Source organism: Podarcis muralis, chromosome 4, assembly GCF_964188315.1.
Source record: "Podarcis muralis chromosome 4, rPodMur119.hap1.1, whole genome shotgun sequence".
In the NCBI taxonomy this organism is placed as follows: Eukaryota; Metazoa; Chordata; class Lepidosauria; order Squamata; family Lacertidae; genus Podarcis; species Podarcis muralis.
This window is the reverse complement of record NC_135658.1, coordinates 51,371,198-51,393,233: the sequence shown is the minus strand read 5'-3', so window position 1 is coordinate 51,393,233 and position 22,036 is coordinate 51,371,198. Positions and strand designations below refer to the sequence as shown.

Sequence of the window (22,036 nt, the reverse complement as noted above, 5' to 3'; positions counted from 1 at the left end):
TGCTGTTCTGTTTCCTTCCTTCAGGACATCTCCTTGGACTTTCCCATGACGACTCCAAATTCTGTGAGGAGAACTTTGGTTCCATGGAAGATAAGAGGCTTATGTCTTCCATCTTAACAAGCATTGATGCTTCTAAACCCTGGTCCAAATGCACTTCAGCAACAATAACAGAATTTCTGGATGATGGCCATGGTATGTATGGATATCTTAGTGTCCTATATCATGCTGGACATTATGTGCTGCTAGGAACTTTATTTTTTTTTAAAAAAAAATTTAACTCTAATTTATAAAATATGTGTTTGTTATTCTAATTAGAATTGAAGTTACTTTCACTTTTATTTAATATTCTTCATGCTATTACAGTAATTGCTATCTGACTCCTAAATGCAATGAAGTACAGCCCCTGACACTCTGCTACCGCTACCTAAATGAGGAGGAAAAGCTGTAGTAGGAATAGTAAACAGCAGTGAGATGTTGTATTAGTAATACTGGCAGATAAAAATAAGTAGTAATAGCAAATACCAAAAGGATTGCAAATAGGTAGATTATTTACAACAGTGTGAAGTACAGAGGTCCCTCTCACTTACTCTAGCCTAAGTCATGGCAGTGGTTGCCATGAACCAGGGCTAGGAAACATTACAGTACACAAGACTCAAATAAGGATGGGGTTTGGGCTACTTCCTCAGAGATGAAACCTCCAGTACAGTGGTACCTCGGGTTAAGTACTTAATTCGTTCCGGAGGTCCGTTCGTAACCTGAAACTGTTCTTAACCTGAAGCACCACTTTAGCTAATGGGGCTTTCTGCTGCCACCGTGCTGCCAGAGCACGATTTCTGTTCTCATCCTGAAGCAAAGTTCTTAACCTGAAGCACTATTTCTGGGTTAGCGGAGTCTGTAACCTGAAGCGTATGTAACCTGAAGCCTATGTAACCCAAGGAACCACTGTAGGCCACTTTTATCACCAGTTGGCAGGTAGAGAACTAAAATTGAGCAAAGTGACTTGCCCAAGGCATCAGGGGCTAAACAGAGATTTCAACTCAGGTTTCCACATCTTTTCAGAAGACAGCCCTGCTTCAAAAGCTGACAGTTTGATTTATTTAGCTAATATTAGTATTTCAGTGTTCTTTCCCAGCTTCTCCTTAACAACAACAAAATGCTCTTAAAATCCTTCACTGTGCTGCTAACGCAACTGCAGCTCTTAAACAACCTTTTCAAATTCCAGAATGCTTAGATAAAAATGACCTAACTGAACGAATGGATCTAGTTGTTATGGAAACTGAAATCCTTATGGATGAAAAACATACTATATGCATGCAGCACTTGTAAAAGGCAACATTGTGTAGGATGGTTTTGAGGGCGGTGTGCAATGGTATGTTTCATCCCGTTATCATTTGTCGATAACTGCCTCTAACACAGCCAAATGGGTGGGGTATAAATAATAAAATTATTAGTACTATTAACTTTCTGCAATTTTATAAGGCATTTATTAAAGATCTACAGTTGTATTTCCCATAGTAGATCAACACCCCTTTGTTGTTGTCTTAAACACATTGCATTTCAGTCTTATCCAAGTTAACATTAGCTGGACAAGGATGGGATTGTAGCAAAAGTCCATTCGCTAGTGTAGCTCCAAATCACACCAGCTTGGTAAGTTCTGATGGTATAGTCACAAGATTTAACATAAGGTTAAAAGTCAGTGTAAGTTCTGTGCAAATGTAATTAGAATGGCATAAGGAGAAGCAATGGATAGGGGTCCCATTCTGAGACGAATGGGTGGCTTAGTCTGCTTCTTATTCTCCCCCAGGCTAGGCCCCAACTCCCCTGTTGGTATCAACAAAATAACTGTTATATGAAAATAAGCACTCACAAGAGGTAGTGGAGAGCTCAGGAGAACTCCTCCCACTCCTCCATACCCTCTTATCACTATAACTAATGGTGGATGATGCAGAAGCCAATCATAGCACACCATCAAAGGTCCATGAGGCACACTCATACATTGAGATATGTGAATGTCCCAAAGAAGTCACTATGCTAGTTTCCTGGCAGGTGGCAGGAGAAGGCAGGGAAAGGAGGCAGTGGGGAGGTCAGCAGAGTGCAGACACGTTGGCAGGAGTGCCGGATTGGCTCTACCCATGCATTTGCACTACCCTGACCTCCCTGTCACTTTCTCCCCTCTCTCCCAGCAAGCAACAGCGACCTACCTACCAGGAAGCTAGCATAGCAGCTCTTCCCCCACTTGGCCAGCTGCTTCTGCTGCATCTATGAAACATGAGAATGCAAGTAGGAACTGTGGTGGAGGAATATTCAGTTAAAGGCATAGTTTGCACAATCAACATGATACTTGCAGGAGATGTGTGTTACAGGGTTCACTCCCAGGATAACAAAAATCCTATAATGTGTCTCCTTTCTGCTCTTACATGTGTGTGTTGAGAGTAGGATTCTTGCACGCCAACCCTGCCTTCTGTTGTCTCTCCCTTCGCCCACCTCCGAAACACAATATTGTTGTTTTTGAGCTCCCAAAAAGAAGCATGTGGAGGCAGTGAGACACAAAGACTCGCCAGGGACGAGATCTTTAAGTTGTGGAGAACTGGCCCATGAAAACATAGCCCAGTGTGTGGCAGTGGTGGGAAAGACAAATTCCATGTTAGGGTTCATTAGAAATGGGACTGAAAATAAAGTGACCAGTGCCTTCATATAAATCTGTGGTCCAATCTCCCTTGGAATATGACATACATTGCTGGTTGCTGCTTCTCAAAATGAATGCTGCAGAGCCGGAAAATGTGCAGGAAAGGGCAACCAAAACAATTGAGGGGATCAAGCAACTCTTCCATTATGGGAGATGTGCAGCCTTCACTATTACACACATTGTCTGCATAGAAGGATGCAGCAGAACTTGAAGATCCCCATCTCCTGCCCCAGAAATCTATATAAATCCTACAGCCTAGCCTCCTAACCATTGGCCACGGCATGCCCTAACAGATCAGGCACTGTTGTCGATGCATGGCAGACTCTATGTGCAATTCATGCCTTCCATGTATGCCTAATAGGGAGACACTGCTGGCAAGTGTCATCATGATTCCCATATGTCAGTATTGCTGCTGTGGACTTTGTGGGTGGCTGTCTTGTTAGCTCTCCCCCCCCCCTATTGTTGTTATTGTGTTTTGGATATTGTTCCTGGGTGAATGCATAAGCCTAACTAGAACCTTCCACTACCTCTTTCTGCAGTAGTGCCATAGACTTAATCTTGAGCAGTTCTATGTGTGGTTAATAGAGTGTTTCTCAAGCACAGCCTTCATGGGTACTTGCAGCCACCAGCTGGCTTCTGAACAGCTGCCTCATCATAGACCGCCATTGGCATTTCTCAATCCACACACATAGCAAACTTGCAAAGTAGCTGACTTATTTTTCTGTTTATTGTTAGAATAAACAATGTGGTGAGTAAATATTGAGGGTCACATGCTGAGCTACCAAAAATACTGTTTTAACTCATTAATTGGAACATTTAAAGGAATGAAGAAGCTTGTTTGTAGTGTCTAAATGTGTTTATCCAAGAACTGAGACAGAATGTTTTTGAGAAAAGGAACAGTTTAATCCTTACATTTAAGCCTTATTTGACAGAGGCCCCCAATGTTAAGTTTCTGGGCATTTTGCACCCCTTATCTATTATCCAGAAAGTTCACTTGGTGCACTTCTAGAAAACACAAAGACCAAGGGGAGGAACCTTCAGATACAAATGGAAGCTTTGAGTAAAGCCCTCAGATTTATTTTTAATACTGAAGCTATAAATGGGAATCTTGTGGGGTTTTAGCACCCACAGCTGTAAGCAGGTCAGTTTACAATATTACAAAGCCCAGACAGAAGGTTAAAAACCCTGGACAGATTAATAGCAAGACGAAATTTAGAAATCTTCACTGCCTCCTGGGCCATAGTTAAGATAGACCTGTTAAACCAATTACTGTAATTGGCTCTTTTGATGCACTCCAGTAAATGTATGTGGTTTTTCCCTGACCTGTCTCATAGGACATTGTACCCAGGGACTTCTTGTGTACTAAGCCATTACTTTTCCACAGACCTATGGCCCCACAGTGCCAGATTACATAGCTTGGTTTGGTTTGCTTTGCCATGTGCATGGCTGTGAGAAAAGGGAGGCAAACATATGTGTTGTATGTTAGGCTGGTTTGAGACTACAGTAATATGAAGAGTACAGTGTGGTCAAGACAGGAGTGGGTGGTTGACCAGCTTTGGCCCAAGGGACACAGGATTCCAGCATTTCTTCTGAGGTGGGGTGGGTCTGCCTACATGTCTTCTCCCAACCACAGGGCTATGGACTTGGCTTATATTATAGGAATGGCAGGTTTTCTTTTGCTGCGCAGTTCTGGCATTTCCCCGGGCAAAAGTATGCTTGTTTGAAGGGTGCTGTTAGTTGTGTGTGGATTTCCATATTAGAAACAACTACTGAGATTATTGTGCTGTTGACTTTGCTGCTAGCATAGTGTAGAATCACAACATTACTCCAGTGTTAGCCATGCTGTATATTGTTGACCATATACAGTGGACTATATAAAGGTAGCAACTGTGTATATGTTGTAAATGTTTTTCATAGACTAGTAGCCTTGCATCTTGCACTGCTCAAGAATTCTAAGAAGCCAAAAAACAGGGCCATTTTTAAATTCGTGATTAGAATCAGTGGTTTTGAAATATTTATTCCACTGTCTTGATTCAAAATGATGCCCGATTGTATCCAAATATAAACCAAACAAAAAAAACCCTGCTCCTTGATCTCAGGAACCATAATGCAAAATTTGGTTTTATCTTAAGATGTGTCCAAATTCATAGCAAACAAGCAACTTTTCCATATATATAGATAATAAGTTGTTTGGTCTCCTTATCCTATTCATTCTCCAAGCACAGTTCAGCATGCACAAGATAACCCAGGGGTGTTTTATTTCACAACAATGTATCATCAAGTAGCAAGGACACATTATTTTATTTTTAAAATGCAATGAAATATGCCTGAGGTAAAAGTTATATCCTGCATGCTGGCTCAGGGTCATCAGAGAGCTGATAAAGTTATAAACTTGAGCAGAGAAATAAGTGATGATGCAGAAGAATGTTTTAACTAAAATTGAATCTGGGGGGTGGGGGGGCAAATAATCATGGTGGTTGAGTTCTGAAATATAGACCTTTATCCCAATTATGTTTTCAAAGTCCCTGAAGTTGGGAGGTATTTATATTCTGCATGCTTTCATCCATCATCAAGTGGAAGTTGGCACTGCTTGCAGCGAGAGACAGGTTGTGGTAATCTATTTTGGCTCAAGAGAAATGAAGCTTCGCTGAACCACAGGCACCCACACAGGACTCTTACAAGGGTTATAAACAAGACAGAAAGCTCTTCAGATTGGCTGTAATTCCCTGTATTAGCATAAGAGCCGGTTACTTCTATGAGAAAGAAAAATCCTCTAAAATTGAATTTCCAGGACAACTACTTGATGTTGTTTTGGCTTTTTTTCCAAAGAGATGGTGCCAGGTCAATGCTTGACATCACAGATAACATAATTATGCCTTATACCATGTTCTTTTCCGTTTGTATAGACATGAACTGTTTGTTCTTTGGTCTTGTGGCTCTCCTTGGTTTTAGGGGGTCCCAATGAGCACTTGACACCAATATTGCCTTTCCTGTGCTGATTTGGTTTTTGATTTAATGAATCCTCTTCCCTTCTTACAAGTTTCCCTTGGCTACAGCTGTGTGTCATGCTTTTTCTGGCTTTCCTTATTAAGAAGGCTTAGCTTTTCAACAGCATGTTCAAATGACAGCTTTGTTTATTTTGAAATGTCTCTAGGTCCCATTGATATATATGGAAGACCTCACTCACAGAGTGGGTTTGAGTACACGGAAATTAAAAAGAAACAAAAACCCCTATGCCCGGTTCTGAAGCTGATAGTACCAATTATAAACTGACATGCAAGCCAGAGCAATCTTTTCTTTTTTAAATAGTAGGGAAAATACTTTTTCTATATCTGTAATTTAAAGACCAACTTACTCTGGTGGGACTACTAGAAAATAAAATAAATGGGTTATGAATTGCAGCCTGTGAAATAAAGGTTATTGTAAAAGCAGAGGATATATAGCCACAAGCAGGTTACAGTTAGAGGTTTCCACATGATATACAAGAGCCCAACGGAGAACTGAATGGATTTGGAACAAACTCCTGATCACTTTATCTAGTTTGGAAGCTTCAGAGGTATGGCAAGCATCATAGAGAGGAAGCAAATTATAAACTGGGTTGTCCTTTCAGGTAACTGTTTACTGGATCAACCACGAAAACAGATCTTGGGCCCTGAGGAGCTTCCAGGACAAACATATGATGCCATTCGTCAATGCAAGCTGGCATTTGGGTCTGAATACACAGTGTGTCCTGGAATGGATGTGTGCTCTCGTCTGTGGTGTGCGGTTGTTCGCCAAGGTCAGATGGTGTGTTTGACCAAAAAACTCCCTGCTGTGGAGGGGACACCATGCGGAAAAGGAAGGATCTGCCTTCAGGGGAAATGTGTTGATAAAACGAAGAAAAAATATTACTCGGTATGTTGCTACTTTAATGATCAAACCATATGAAAGTGTACAAGGCCCAATCATGCTGTGGCCTGTTTTGAGTGAGAATTCAAGGGAAATTAATCATCAACAGAACAAGGTATTAGTCTAGGTATCCCACTTTTCTTTGTTAGGATACAGTTGATACTGGACCTCTTACCTGCTCACTTGGGTTAAAAAGAATTCTTGAGCTCTCTAACAGCCACAGAACATGCTGGTCCTGTAGTCTAGCATTTTAACAACACATGATAGGAGCTCCTGCCTTCACTGGAACCAAACTTACTGGAATTGGAACAGTTTCTGGATACATGTGCCATGACAGTATGTTACCTGGTTGGTTGATTATGGGCTGTTAGTGCACAGCCAAGTGATTGTATCTGCACCAGAGTGGGAGAACCTGACATAGCTGCTGGTACAATGGCTGCCCCAGGATCAAATTGGGTGTTAACTCTGAGTTCTTCCTTACCTTGTAGTCCTTAGTTTTAGAAACACAAACTCCTTGTGACCTTAGTGTTACCTTTATCCTGCACTAGAATGCAACATTTTGCAGTACTCACCTAGTTTGATTCTGATCGAATATGGAATATTGAAAAGGTAACACGCTAAGGGGACGCGGGTGGCGCTGTGGGTAAAAGCCTCAGCGCCTAGGGCTTGCCGATCGAAAGGTCGGCGGTTCGAATCCCTGCGGCGGGGTGCGCTCCCGCTGCTCAGTCCCAGCGCCTGCCAACCTAGCAGTTCGAAAGCACCCCCGGGTGCAAGTAGATAAATAGGGACCGCTTACTGGTGGGAAGGTAAACGGTGTTTCCGTGTGCTGCGCTGGCTCGCCAGATGCAGCTTTGTCACGCTGGCCACGTGACCCGGAAGTGTCTCCGGACAGCGCTGGCCCCCGGCCTATAGAGTGAGATGGGCGCACAACCCCAGAGTCTGTCAAGACTGGCCCGTATGGGCAGGGGTACCTCTACCTTTACCTTTAACATGCTAAGGGCAGGAGAACACAAGAAATGCCCTGCCAGATTTGACCAATGTTCCATCTAGTGTAGCATCCTATACCACACAGTGGCCAATCAGATGCCTCAAGAGAAGCTGAGAAGCAGGTCAGGAAGGCAACAGCTCTGTCCTTTTGTTGAATACCAGCTGTTGGTAATCAGTGGCATGCTGCCTCTGAACTTGGACGCTGAATACCGACATCAAGATTTCTAGTTTCAGTAAAAGAGAAAAAGACGCAGAGAAAGAAATGAATGCAATTAGAAAACAGGGACACAAATGCCAGTGAATTTGGAAGTTGTGTTTCTTCTCCAAGTTTGGCTGATGAGCTTTGTTAACCTTTATCCTTTATATTTCAGGCTTCAAACCATGGGAACTGGGGTTCCTGGGGCCCATGGGGACAGTGCTCTCGCACATGTGGTGGAGGTGTTCAGTTTGCATATCGTCACTGCAATAACCCTGCACCTAGAAACAATGGCCGGTATTGCACAGGAAAGAGGGCAATCTATCGCTCCTGTAATGTCCTGCCGTGTCCTGCCAATGGTATGTTTTCCACAAATCAAAGTCAATAACAATGTCAGAGACTGTGGTATTTCTTAAATGTTGTGCAAATGGTGTTTCTTACTGTACCCAGAGCAATAGTGACATGGTTAAAGACTCTTGACTATTTCTGCAGAGACTCTAGGTTTAAATAATAATTGACATTTCTGCATTCACTACTGCATTCACTACTGTTCTGGGTTAACTACACTGATACATTCACTTTATGCAATTGCAAGTGGTTATCTGATCTAGTGGGTTGAAGAAGAGAAGTCCAAGAAATGAAGAGTTGCCCGGAGAGATTTTGAAAGGATCTGTTAGGGCTTCACTAGATGAGTGTTAGTTGCACATTAGACCTACAGGCCATATACAGTATATCAAGGCTTTTTCCTACCTACTTTGTGCTATGACAGCTGTTCCACAGGTGAATCACCATATGGAAACAGTGTGGCATACTGTTTGCTATGATGTTTTGTTTTGTTGGATATGATCCATAAGCTTTGCATTGGCTGTCCCTTGATAAGATGGATTCTGCGTCTTCCAGTGTTGTGAATTTGTGTTTGAAATGATGCACACCTTGTGTGTATGCTAGCATTGGGAGAATATATGTACACAAATAGTAATGAATGATAATCCTTCTCCAGCTAAAGCTTTTCGCCAGGAACAATGTGAAGCAAGAAACGGTTACCAGTCTGATGCAAAAGGTGTCAAAACCTTTGTAGAATGGGTCCCCAAGTATGCAGGAGTGCTGCCGGGAGATGTTTGCAAGCTCACTTGTCGAGCCAAAGGAACTGGCTACTATGTAGTTTTCTCTCAAAAGGTAAGTGTAGTTTCAATAACTGCTTCTCTCTCAGATATCAAAATATTTGTGTTATGAATAGCAGGGATGTCCAAGGTCTGTTTAAGCTGAAAGATTTTATATATCCAAATCTTCAACAGCTCCTGGTCAGGCTGTTGCTTCTTCTCTCTCTCCGTCTCCTGACAGATCTGGCAAGCCCCAGATAATATGCTAAGCCAAACCTTGTTTTAACTAAGCATGGTGCAGTAGCAAAAAGAACCAGGGAAGGGCAAGGGGGCTACTAGCTGTTATTTGTGAACCTGCATGCTCCCACAGTTTTACGAAGCCAATCTTTGGCTTAGCATGCTGTGGAAATCAGACTATATACATGGGTAAAAGACCTTCTTTGAATTCTGTGGTTTTACATAGGTAAAGGTAAAGGGACCCCTGACCATTAGGTCCAGTTGTGGCCGACTCTGGGGTTGCGCCGCTCATCTCGCTTTATTGGCCGAGGAAGCTGGCGTTTGTCATCAGACAGCTTCCGGGTCATGTGGCCAGCATGACTAAGCCGCTTCTGGCGAACCAGAGCAGTGCACGGAAACGCCGTTTACCTTCCTGTCAGAGCAGTACCTATGTATCTACTTGCACTTTGATGTGCTTTCGAATTGCTAGGTTGGCAGGAGCTGGGACTGAGCAACGGGAGCTCACCCCGTTGCAGGGATTCGAACCGCCGACCTTCTGATCGGCAAGTCCTAGGCTCTGTGGTTTAACCCACAGCACCACCCATGTCAGGACATGGTAACAATCATCTGTTCCTTAGCAGGTCTTAAAATTAGGTAAATACAACAAATGACATAGTACACCATGTCATGACTCCTCCAACCATGCTTTTTTGTCAACATTGTTTGGTTGGCGAACTGCATCACAAAATTCAGATGACTGCGAATTTGAAAACACAGCTGTGCTTCATTCTTGATACTGTTTTGGAAAGTATGAATCTGACAGATTCAGCTTTAAATGCAAACTGAATTGAATTCCTGCCATCCCTGCTCTTGAGCTTCCCAAAAAGTTAAGAATGTTCCCTAAGAAATCATCCAGAAATGAATCTTAAAACTGTAGTTTTCACCAGCAGTGACTTCATCCAACAGGTGACTGATGGAACGGAATGCAGGCCGTACAGTAATTCAGTCTGTGTCCGCGGCAAATGCGTGAGAACAGGATGTGATGGCATTATTGGCTCAAAGCTGCAGTATGATAAATGTGGAATCTGTGGCGGAGACAATTCCAGCTGCACAAAAATTATGGGAACCTTTAATAAAAAAAGGTAAGAATTCTGATCACAGCTATAGTTTTGCAAGCTGAATTGTTTGTTGCAATGGTGAAAGCTAATTATGTAGGGTTCAGTGAAATACAGTGTTGAACAGCAAATTTGTATGGCAAAAATACAGCCAAGAGTACCTCATCTTCCACTGGAAAGGTCTCACAGGTGCTGCTGCACATTCAAACATAGAGTGTGTAGCAGATGTGTAACAGAACTCATATATAGCAGATAGCAGAGCTTCCACCACTAAGCTGCTTTCCACCAATTTAACACACACACACTAACAAAATAGAGATTTTGTTTTCATCCAAAGTTTTCTACCTACAACAAAGGCATTTGTTATCGGCAAGTAAGTATGCCACTTGATTAGGTTGGCTTGTTTGCTAGATATTCCTACCTTTCTTATAATATTTCTAATAACTGATTGGTGGTAACTACCTTGCACAACCAAGTTACCACTGCTCTCAAACTGTGTATATTATACATTATTATATTATGGATATTATTATATTGATATTATATATTATATTATATTATATTATATTATATTATATTATATTATATTATATTATATTATATTATATTATATTATATTATATTATATTATGTGTGTGGATACTTCACCCTTTTTTGTTCCTGACCAGACTGAGCATTTCAACTATATTTCAAATTTCACATTTTAAATATATAAGACCTCACTTAATGTCAGGTTTCCTGTTATGAAACTCACTCATATATAACACGACTGACACATGAGAGTAATAATTCTTCAAAAAGCAAGAGAAATTATACTGTGTAAAATGTATTAGTTAAATGTTACCACTACAGATAGGTGAGCTTCCAAAGTAGCTTTTGGATTAACTCAGAAATTAATACTAGTCAGAAATTAATACTAATACAAAAAGATACTAGTCTCCAATAATTATTTTTCACAGGGATTATGAATTAAATAATCAAAATTAGTATTACCATTATTACTTTTGTGTGTGTGCATGTGTACGCTTAATTTAAATTTTCATTCACTTGTATTTTTTTCATTTCTTTAAAAAGCAGGGGGAGAACTCGGGTATATTTTCCAAATTAACCCCACATCTTTTGCCTGTCCCCATACAAGCTTGCTCTATTAGTGTCATTGTTTCATGACATTTAATAGGGGGAAATTAAGAAGACAGGGAAGCTGGTATTTCTTCTCCCATTCAAATTTTAATATGAAGGTGGTTCTAGAGGGTGTAACCTTTACCTCTTCTTGGAAGTAATTTAACTTAGTTTAATTAAGTCCAAAAAATTCTTTCTGAAGCCTCAAATAGTTTTCAATTAAGTTTTACTTAGACCTACAAAACTTGATGAACTACTTAGCTGTGTTCAATGGGTCTATGAGTAAAGTTTAGTTGACTATCACCCTATTTCTCGTCATCACGTTTGTGATATCATATTTCAACAAATGCTGATAAAGTGAGATAAGTGGGATGCTTTCATTGGCTTCAGCAGAATTTGAATTAGCTCATCTTCTATTGGAAATTAGAAAAGACAGATACATTTAACGCTAGACCCAGTTCATTGTCAGATAAGTGAACTACTATCAATGGCTTCAATAGGTTTCGAAAGACTATCCATTTCTTCCTCATTAACATGTACTTTTCTTACATTTCAGTAAGGGCTACACAGATATCGTGAAAATACCAGAAGGAGCAACACACATCAAAATCCGACAGTTCAAAGCAAAAGACCAGAGTAGATTCACAGCTTACTTGGCCCTGAAAAAGAAAAATGGTGAGTACCTTGTCAATGGGAAGTACATGATCTCAACCTCAGAAACCATCATTGACCTCAACGGAACTGTCATGAACTATAGCGGCTGGAGTCACAAGGACGATTTTTTGCATGCAATGGGACATACAGGCACGAAGGAGATCCTAATTGTACAGATTCTTGCAACTGACCCAACTAAACCATTGGACGTCCGTTACAGTTTTTATGTGCCAAAGAAGCCAACCCAAATGACAAACTCTGTCACCAGCAACAGCAGCAGTAACAAACTGGCAACGCCGCTCACCCAACCCCAGTGGGTGACTGGGCCGTGGCTTTCTTGCTCTCGAACATGTGACACAGGCTGGCACACAAGAACTGTCCAGTGCAAAGACAGAAATGAAAAATTAGCTAAAGGATGTCTTCTGTCTCAAAGACCTTCAGCGTTCAAGCAGTGCTTGCTCAAAAAATGTTAACCTGTGGTTCTGTCGGCTTCTTAAAAAGGAGCCTCATTAAGTCGTAGTTGACATGTTGACATAAGGTCTACCCCGGCACAGAGAAAAGCCAACACTTCAATATGCTTTCATGTTGTCTCAAATTATGGGCAGAATCTGCCTATTTGGACCAAATGAAGATATGCACTGCTCTGAGTCTCAGTGAGGTGATCTTGATATGTCAAAGGCACTAAACATTAGTCGCTACAAGCCCTTTGTATCTGCAAATAAGAAGAGGATAAACCAGTGAATCATCTCCCTTATCTCACCTACCTCTAACACAGTATGTCCTTAGACAACTTGTCATACTTACCCACGATACCACAATAGCTTTTTTATACTATTTGTAAATATCTCTGCTTTGGTATGTCACTTTATAATCACTTGATCATCTTGTGGAAGAACAAAGGCCTTTCTATACAACACAAGTGATTGACCAAAGTATGTCTGCAGCCATTGAGGACTCCACCTTTTCAAAAATGGCTGTGGATATTTTACTGGAAAGTTAAAGAGCTTGCTGCTTTATTTAAAAAAAAAAGATTTAATTTTTGACAAAAGGAAATGCATTTCCATCCTAGGAATTTCCTGACAAGACTTTAGTTCTGTATTAATGCCTTTCTAACCAGATATTCTCATACTAGTGGACCTCTGCAGCAAAAAGAGAGAGAAAGCTGCTAGTATGTATCTTGAAAATGTAAAAGGGTGGCATACTTAATTCTGTTTTAGCAAATGAGAGGGTCATGATCCAGTCCCATATGTGCATCCTTCCACGTGCAGGGAGACAGTGTGAAGGAATTCTACATGTGGGAGCAGCACATATAAGAGAGTTTGGTGAGGCACTGGATCACGCCTTCAGTGTCTTCTATCTCAAATATTCTGATACCTATTCACATCTTTCTTTTATTAGTTTCACAGTGGCTTCTACTGGAAATCTAACAATGTAGTGAATTTGTTATCTACTGAAGAAGCTATGAAGAAATCAAAATACATAGCATAGGTTTCTTGCATGTAGCAATGTATTGTCTAATACTTCTAATTTTGGGATGCATTTTTACCACTCAGACAACACCAATCCCAATGCACAGGCTCAGTTATGAACCAAGATATATTGTGCACGAACTGTCCCATTGTTGCGATGGAGCATGTGCAATCTTCTGCACATGTGGCTTGGGCCACTCCATTGAATTCTTTCAGGTGCACCTCAAAACTCCCATACAATTGGGGGTGTCCATGCACAATTTGTTTTAATTAGTTAATTTTAAAACAAAAACAAAACAAAACTATAAAATATATTTATTTTTTGTGACATTGCATATTTTTGTAGATTAAGGCTGCAATCCTCTACCCACTTACTTGGGAGTAAGCCCCATTGAGTATAACGGGACTAGCTTCTGAGAAAATATGTACAGTATAGCTCAGCAAGGGCCACAAGAAGTGATAGCTATAGTCAGTGCTTTTTGGGGGAGGACACAGGGGTACACATACCCCTAAACATTTTGTGAATATAAGTTTAGCCTCATTGAGGGGCAGTATTTCAATATGAGTAGGAAAATGAGAGTATCCCTAAACATTTATTTTAGGGGGGGGGAGCACTGGCTATAGTCAATATTCTGAAGAGTATTTCCACCAATAAAAGGGTGCAATTTTTTCCAGGGCATAGGCAAATAAATTTTCCATTTTAGAAAGGTAACATAAATACCTCGATCTGAAATGTGATGAAATTAATTGATTTTTGGATAATGTTTATATAATATGGAATATATATATATGGGTATAAAATCTCAGTAAAAGAAGATTGCCCCTCTGCTCCTAGTGCCTTCCACAAATATTGCAAGTAGGAACAATTCTTGATTTTCCATTGCAATTTAGTTTTAGATTTCAGGGGAGTCAGGACTATATCTGAAAGTACCCAAGTTTAATTTTGATCTAAAGTATTTGCACTCCAGCACCAGTTCTGATGTTGTTCTGGAACAGTGGTTAAAATGCACCATTCCAAGCATTTATTTTCTAATGTAGGACGTTTTAGGGTGAATAGATTGTTAAACCACTCCCATTTATATAGGCCAGGAGTAGGAAACCCTGTGGCCCTCTAGAAAACTATGTGTTTGCATTCCTGTTGGCACTCCAGAACCTGTGGCATTTCAGACATCTTTCACCATCCCTGATCATTGGACATATGAACTAGGGCTGGTCAGGTTTGGTGTCCAACAACATCGGGAGGGCTATAGGTTGCCAACACCTGATACAAGTCCTGTTTACAGCTATTTCATTGGAGTACAGTAGTACTCCCATTTATAAGTAATGGCCTGACTTGATAAGACATTATCATCAATGATGATTGACAACTGCACTTTCACATCCAGGTCAGACTGATGCCCATTAGGACTGGTAGCGCAGAAGGCAGGGAGACCAACAGTAGACAGAGACAGAGCCAACATCAGCCAGAACCAGAGCCAATGACTGGTGGAGCCAATGAATTCTCAGTATGTCTCTAGTCTCTTCTCTGTTGCATTATAAAATGGCAACACCAAGACTAACAAGGAGGAAGCTGACAGCAGCAGCACCCGCTGGACTGATTGTAGGAAGGCAGGCATTGTCCTAATTGCCCTAAAAGACCAGCCGAACAGATATGGGTTTGAAGAATGTAGGTGCATTTACTAGGTACATAATATGTTGATCCAAACAAACAGGCGTTTCCAGAAAACACATTGATCGATTAAAACAGCTGTTCTCCAGCACTGTTCTAGCATATGTAATTACGCATAGCTAGTTGTGGCAGAATATGAATAGGGTTGTGCATCCAGATGTAGATCAAAAAGTGCATCCCGTCTGTAGCATTGCAAGGTGAATTAGCAACATCCACATTCAAATGCACGCCTCCTTTTTATACCTGTGATTCCTGTCCAGGGAAAGAGTGACACATATGAAATACACTTCTGCAGAATGCTTCCACCTGTGACTATAGGACTAGGAGAGATATCAGTTTAGTACATTCTTTGATCCACTTTCTGTTCCAAATTATAGAGGTCCCCTGACTTTAAACAGTTCTCATGCCATTAAACAAATGCTGATCTTATGTGCATAATCAAGGAGATAGAGCTTTCTATCCATAAAAGATGTAGCTCTTTCTTCAGTGATCTTGGGATGTGATTGGTTTTTTTTAACTGAAAGAAAGGGCAGTGCAGAGATTTTTTTAAAAACCCAGGAAATGAACTTCAAGCTGGTGCCAATCTTCAATATTTAATCTTTTTTATATTAACTGAAGAATCAATCATATTTGGCACCATGTCCGGGATCACCTTTCAGTACTTGCCTAAATTCTTTATGAGCAGAGGCCTGAGGTGCTTGAACATTATGGGTTATATCCAGGGCTTTTTTCCAGCTGGAACTTGCTGGAACTCAGTTCTAGCTCCTTTCAAGTGGGTGCCATTGCCATTATAAGGCAACAAGGGAGGTGCTCTTGGTGAGTTCCAGCATCTCTTTTTCTAGAAAAAAAGAACTGGTTAGATCAGTGAATCAATGCTCCTATATTCTAGGGTTGATGAACCTGTAGCCATCCAGATGTTGTTGGACTTCAGATCCCATCAGTCCCAATTAGCATGGCCGATGGTCAGGGATGAATGAAGTGATAGCCCAACAACATGTGTAGGGCCACAGGTTCCCCATCCCTGCCTTACACTCTAGTTTTCCCAAGCAATAGTATAGGAAACTTTTAACTGAAAGTAGTCCCTTCAAGAGCAGGAAAGGGAAAACTCAAAAGAAGCAACTGAATCCAGTAAGCTAAATGCAGAGATGGTATACATACAGTGTAATCCTATACATGTAGAAGTGTGTGCGATTGAGTTCCATGAAGCCAACTTCCTAGTAAGCGTGTTTAGGATCACTGCCATCATGGTCTAAGTTACATGGGCACATGTAAGTTACTCAAACTCAGGTAAAAGCATGGAAAGAAACTGAATTTTAGTTTCCTTATTATAGCATGATCCCAGGACATGTGTGACATATGGTAAGCACAGTACACTTTGGCAAGAAATAAAAAAGGCAAAATTAAGGAGAACTGTGTGTTTGCCCTTTTCCTGCCCCCTCCCTACCTCTCTTGCTCTCTTCCACATTGCTTTCTGCACTCATAAATGTGAAACTGGTGCCAATTGTGTCACTTTATAGTTTCTGACTATGTTTGAAGCAGGTCAGTGCCAGAGACTCAAATCTAGTCACCACCTGATGTACTGTTTGGTTATTCAGATTTTCTCTGAGAATTCTACTAGCTTGAATGGGAGCGTATCCACTGCTAAAATCACAACTGGTGCCATGATTCAGTGCATCTCTGCACAGTGAAGGCTAACTTTCCAAATAATCCTCTACACTAGAAAGCTGTAATCCTCAAACCACATGCTGTCACTGTTCGAAACCTATTGGGTGGTTTAAAGATTGAATAAGGCTGAATGGAGTAACTTTTCCATGGAAATGGTTTATCCTATGGGGAAGGAGTGGGGAATGGTGTTGGTAACTGATCACAGATGTAAAAAGAAAAAAAGAAAATTTAAAATTTAAAAAAGTAAAAAGTAAAAAAGCAACATAGCACTGAAAAATAAATAATTTATTGTTTTTACAAATTGGTATGTGAATGGATGTAATGAATTTATTTATTCTTATTTAACATGAAATGCCAATTGTGAAAATTCTTCTATATTTAAATTGTTTTGCTATCACTTCTTTGTCGGCCTTTCCCTCTTTTTTTCCTTTAATTTATGCCTTATATTTGAATGGAAAGTACTATGTGAATTTATTAGCACGCAGCACTGGTTGCTTTTATATTGTTTTTCTTTGATTTATCTGGAACGCGTGTGAATGTGGTGCATGCATGTGAGAGTATGGTTAATAGTACAAATAAATATACTTGGGTGAATGGCTGTGCGGGTGTTATCACATATATAAACATACAGAATGCACATGCATCCATACAGATATGTGTCTGTATATGTATACTGATATATTTTGTAACCATGGCTTTTCTTTTCCTTGCCAACTACCTTGCATTGCATTATTTTCAAAGCTTGCAGTTACAGGGTGCAGTCACAGGTTTAAGCATTGTATAAGAACCTTCTCCCATCACCTCATTTTTGTACCTCCATCTACCCAAGGCCTGATTTCAAACATTATTTCTACAGCTTCCTCTATAGCTTCCTTTGGGATGTCATGGGGAAGCGGTTTGTGCAAAGTAACTCTCTTGTGGTTCCTCTTTAACCATACCTGCAGCTTCTTTGAAAATGATGGGTTTTGGTGTTTTGACATTAGTGGGCCCCTTACCATAATGGCTTCCCATGTAGGTGGTATCTAGGCAGTTCCCCATTTAATTTGTAGTTGTGCTGCAAAAATAATGTCTGGGTTTGTCTTGCAAGCTCACTTTGATCTGTTCGCACTACTGGTATGACAAACTAATCACACAAACCATTTTCCATGGGTAGAAGGCTGCCAGAGAAAAAGCATAGTTACCACAGAGATGGCAATCGGTCTCATTCATTTGATATCTCATGTTACGGACAGCCAAGAGCCTCAAAATCAATAGGGCCTAAGCATATATCCATCATTGTAATACATGTTTATTTCAGTGGGACTTGAATAAGGCTGTAGTAAATAGCTGGTGGTTCTAAAATGCACTTCATGTGCATAGCCAGGCATCTGATTCAATGTTCTTTGCATTTTGAGCTGAACACGCATATATCCTAAAATACATGGTTCATAATCTAGTGTGCAAAGGTATGATGGGGCACCTGAGGTTTTCTGGAGACTCCACAGTACCAAAACCCACAACCAAATGGGTATCTCTCATCCATCCACTTTCCCACTGCTTCTAGTGAAGCAGTATATACAAGAGCTGTTTCTCTTTCTTCCTGCAAAGAGCTTCAGGTAACCTGAAGATTGGGGGAAACATCATTAGCTCAGCCCCAGAGAAGCAAGTACTAGCTTTGGCATGTCCTCAGTGGAAGCAGAAGCCTGAGGATGAAGAAAACATACTGGGTCATATTTCTGGATGTGAAAGTACCAATGCATTGAGAATGCAAAAGCAACTAAATAAATCAATATTACTGGCTTGTGAAACCAACTTTTCATAAACCATACTGTAAATCCTGCAATCCTAAGCCTATTTACCTGGGAGTAAATCCTATTTAACTCAATGGGACTTCCAAGTCGGAATGTATAGATTAATCTTGGAAGCACCTTACTTGTTTAAAGGCCCCTTCAGTGGTGCATATCAGATACACAAAACAAAAATTACACCAACCATATTAGTGATTCTGAAACGTATTTAATCTCTTCAGGTTGGAAGCCATTGTCTTTTGCCAACTAGTAACAGATGGTTGTTCCATCCAAACGGTTACAACATATTACTGGTGCATCCAGCTACAACATCTGAAACATTTTTAATGGCCAAAAGTCCTAGGAGCTACCACTATTGCACATATATAACAACAGGTGCATTTTGTGAAGTAGCTGAAGAAACCAGATGGCTTCACTAGGTGCACAACAGAAAAGTTCAGACACTTATTTAATACTATGAATAATTCCATGCTGATCATTTTGCTGACAATTCTTCCAAAACAAGTTTTTCAATTTTCCTCTTAACAATAGCATGGTATAAATATGTAATGCCATCTATTTATGAGAACTTTTTTTTCCAGTAGTTCAGGAATTCTAGCAACCACCCTGCACAGCTATATATATATAGAGAGAAAGAGAGAGCGCAATACCAAAATTTCAATCTAGTTACGAAACATTTTTCAGTATGTAGCATACAAGTTAAGATAGTGTGTGTCTCTTATTAGCTTTCCCTTGTATGTACCATTTTATGTTGTTTTCCAACTGCTACTCAGTCCAGTTTCACAATTCAGTTGTTTTAGCCCTAGCGAATGACTTCTGATGTTCAGGTTTTGCCGCAGTACTGGCCTATTGATTACTTTTATCCTTGAATGTGTAAACTCAGTTGCTTTAGAATGTGAAAAACATTCAGGGGCAGGCACTCTCATTTCTCAATAACTCAATAACAAATTGGGAAATAAATGTTCATGTCTGTTACACTGGATTCAGTGAAGCAATCTAAGCAGGTGGTGTGTCTATTGTAACAGGTGACTGTTACAGATTAACACCCCAAAAATACCAGATATTTTGCTAGTATCTTGTAGTCAGAAATCACTTAGCCTAATGCTCCTGCTCCCTGAACTCTTAATTCAAAGCTGAGATGTAACAAACAAATGCCGGAAAATGTGTTTTCATGCCAGCTGAAGACTTTTATGTACAACTAAATAATTAGATGTGTGTGTGTGTGTGTGTGCAGATTCATGTATCTGTATAAAATATGTGCTGTATATGGATGAGCAAGGAGATCAACATCAGCCTTCACCAGCTTGGAACCCTGCAGCTGTTTTCAACTACAGTTCCCATCAGTCCTAGTCATCCCAGCCAATGGGATGGGAGTTGTAGTCCAAAATATCTGAAAGGCACCAAGTTGCCAAAGGCTGGCCTATTTAATTATTGGGTACATAGTGTGCATTTATTACTTCCACTACATCAGGCTATAGCCAGAATAACTTCACCAGAGTTAACAATTTACATAATTATATATGTGAATTTAACGCAAAATACACCAAATTTGATATATTATACTATAAAACATAATGGCACTTCACAGCAAAACCCATTCAAAACCCATGGTAAACTGCCCCATCGAATGCTATACTAAACATCCATGCACCAGAGAAATGTTGGTTCAATCAATTTTAACCTTGCTACAGATAAATAAACTTTGGGGTGGGGGAGTGAACAAACATGTAAGAGAGAAAAGGCTGGGCTACACTAGGACTCCATAGAATAATAATAAAAAAACAACTAGCAGAGATCTTGCTGTTGGAAGATGACTTAAAAGCCAGTAGGTTCGGTCTGGGGGTACCAACAGGACACATTGCACTAAAATACAGGCAGCCAGTCTATGGCCTGTGTGCTCCATGGCCCTGCTTGACACGATTTCTGGCACACATACCAAGAAAGTTGGCCATCATGGCACTAAAGCACCACAGCTTTTTTCCCCCTTTTAAGTTGCTGATGAAGCAAAACTCCACAACTGCTCTGAGCAATGAATTCCCCAGGCCAACTGTCCTTTACTTATAAAACCTTGTTGCATACTGATTTCTCTTTACCCTTGCCTCCCTGCAGTGTTTTCTGTATACTAAACATGTCTTTTGACAGTGCAGTGACCAAAGCTGGACAGTAACTCCAGCTGAGAACCAATACTGCTAACTATAATGGTGCTATAAACTCCTGGGTCTTTCATATGAATCTGCTGTTAATGCCAACCAAAATGATTTTTATTTTTTTGCATTTCCTGGCCTTATAGTAAACACCTCATTATTGAATGTTAGTGTGGCCGTTGTGTTCTGTAATACCTTGCACTAGATGTTTTAGACATTTATTGGTAATGTAAGTACACCTTAAGAAACTGATGTGTGTGTTGCCAGCTTTTTGTCTTTTGTTGGAAAAATGCCTTACCATAGTGAATTAACACTGGAGAACACTGCAGTGTCAGCCATTGTACAAGATTTGTACTGTACTATGAAACATTAAAGGCCAGCGCCTTGAAACTATACAACTATGATGACCAATGTATAAGAGACCAGTTGTGATCTTAACTGATTTTGTGGCTTCAGTTGAAGTAATAAACTGTGTCATGGGCTTGACTAGTTCCTGTAGATTTTGTCTTTCCATTCCTCCAACCAGCAGCCTTAACCAGAGAATGGGTTGTTTCTTTTCTGCAAGGTTCAGTGAGATGGCTGTTCATGTACATAAATAGATGTGCATTAAAAAACAGCTGCTTTTTACTTATAGAAGGAGTGGAGGGAGGTGCACCTAAGCTCTACCCAGTGAAAATGGTTATCAGTATAACTTTCCTTAGTGGTAGTAAAGGGAGTAAGGAAACTCAAAAATATTTGAAATCTTCACTCACCACCCCTGAATTCAGAATGATGTTATTCTTCAAAAGGTTTTTAGCTGACATTTAGATGAGAAGCTTACAAATTCAATTAATATTAATGAGAAAAGGCAAAAAAATTCCCTGCCCCGCCCCCCAAATTGCTCTCTCTCCATTCTGGAATGTTATGTTGTTCTTCAACAGATTTCATATTTGGGGTAGATATATATTATATATAGTCAGAAAATAGCAAAGTAAATGTCCACCCCCACCCTTGAATCTGCCTACATAGTTTTTAATACAGCTGTCCATATGCAGCTACTTTAAGCTATAGTATGATGGCACAAGAGAGAGACACAGATAGCCTACCTGTCAGGGCCACCCAAGGTCCCAGCTCACAAGAGACCAACGCCAAGTCCAGCTTATGTACAAAAGCTTTTATTGAAGAACATTGTTAGCTCCACATCCGAGGCGTGTGACCCCACGTCTGTTAGGCTTAGACCGCTGAAGTCCCTTCTGAATCAGTCCCGCCTCTACACCAGTTTAAGAGGCTTGCGCTGGACCACCTCTTCCTCTCCTTCCTTTTCCGCAGGGTCTTTCTGCCCCCCTGGGTCCCCTCCCTCCG

The 22,036-nt window shown here is 40.5% G+C and overlaps 1 protein-coding gene across 1 annotated transcript in view; it reads left to right on the top strand.

The window, feature by feature from the left end:
- ADAMTS5 (ADAM metallopeptidase with thrombospondin type 1 motif 5) overlaps positions 1 to 21,184 on the top strand; it is a 52,546-nt gene extending 31,362 nt beyond the window's left edge. The window contains exons 3-8 of the mRNA XM_028726979.2: positions 25 to 192; positions 6,297 to 6,580; positions 7,933 to 8,116; positions 8,758 to 8,933; positions 10,040 to 10,215; positions 11,864 to 21,184. Of these exons, the coding sequence (XP_028582812.2) occupies positions 25 to 192; positions 6,297 to 6,580; positions 7,933 to 8,116; positions 8,758 to 8,933; positions 10,040 to 10,215; positions 11,864 to 12,434 (1,559 nt within the window). The 3' untranslated portion in view covers positions 12,435 to 21,184. The remainder of the gene's footprint in view (positions 1 to 24; positions 193 to 6,296; positions 6,581 to 7,932; positions 8,117 to 8,757; positions 8,934 to 10,039; positions 10,216 to 11,863) is intronic.
- Positions 21,185 to 22,036: the final 852 nt, after the last annotated feature.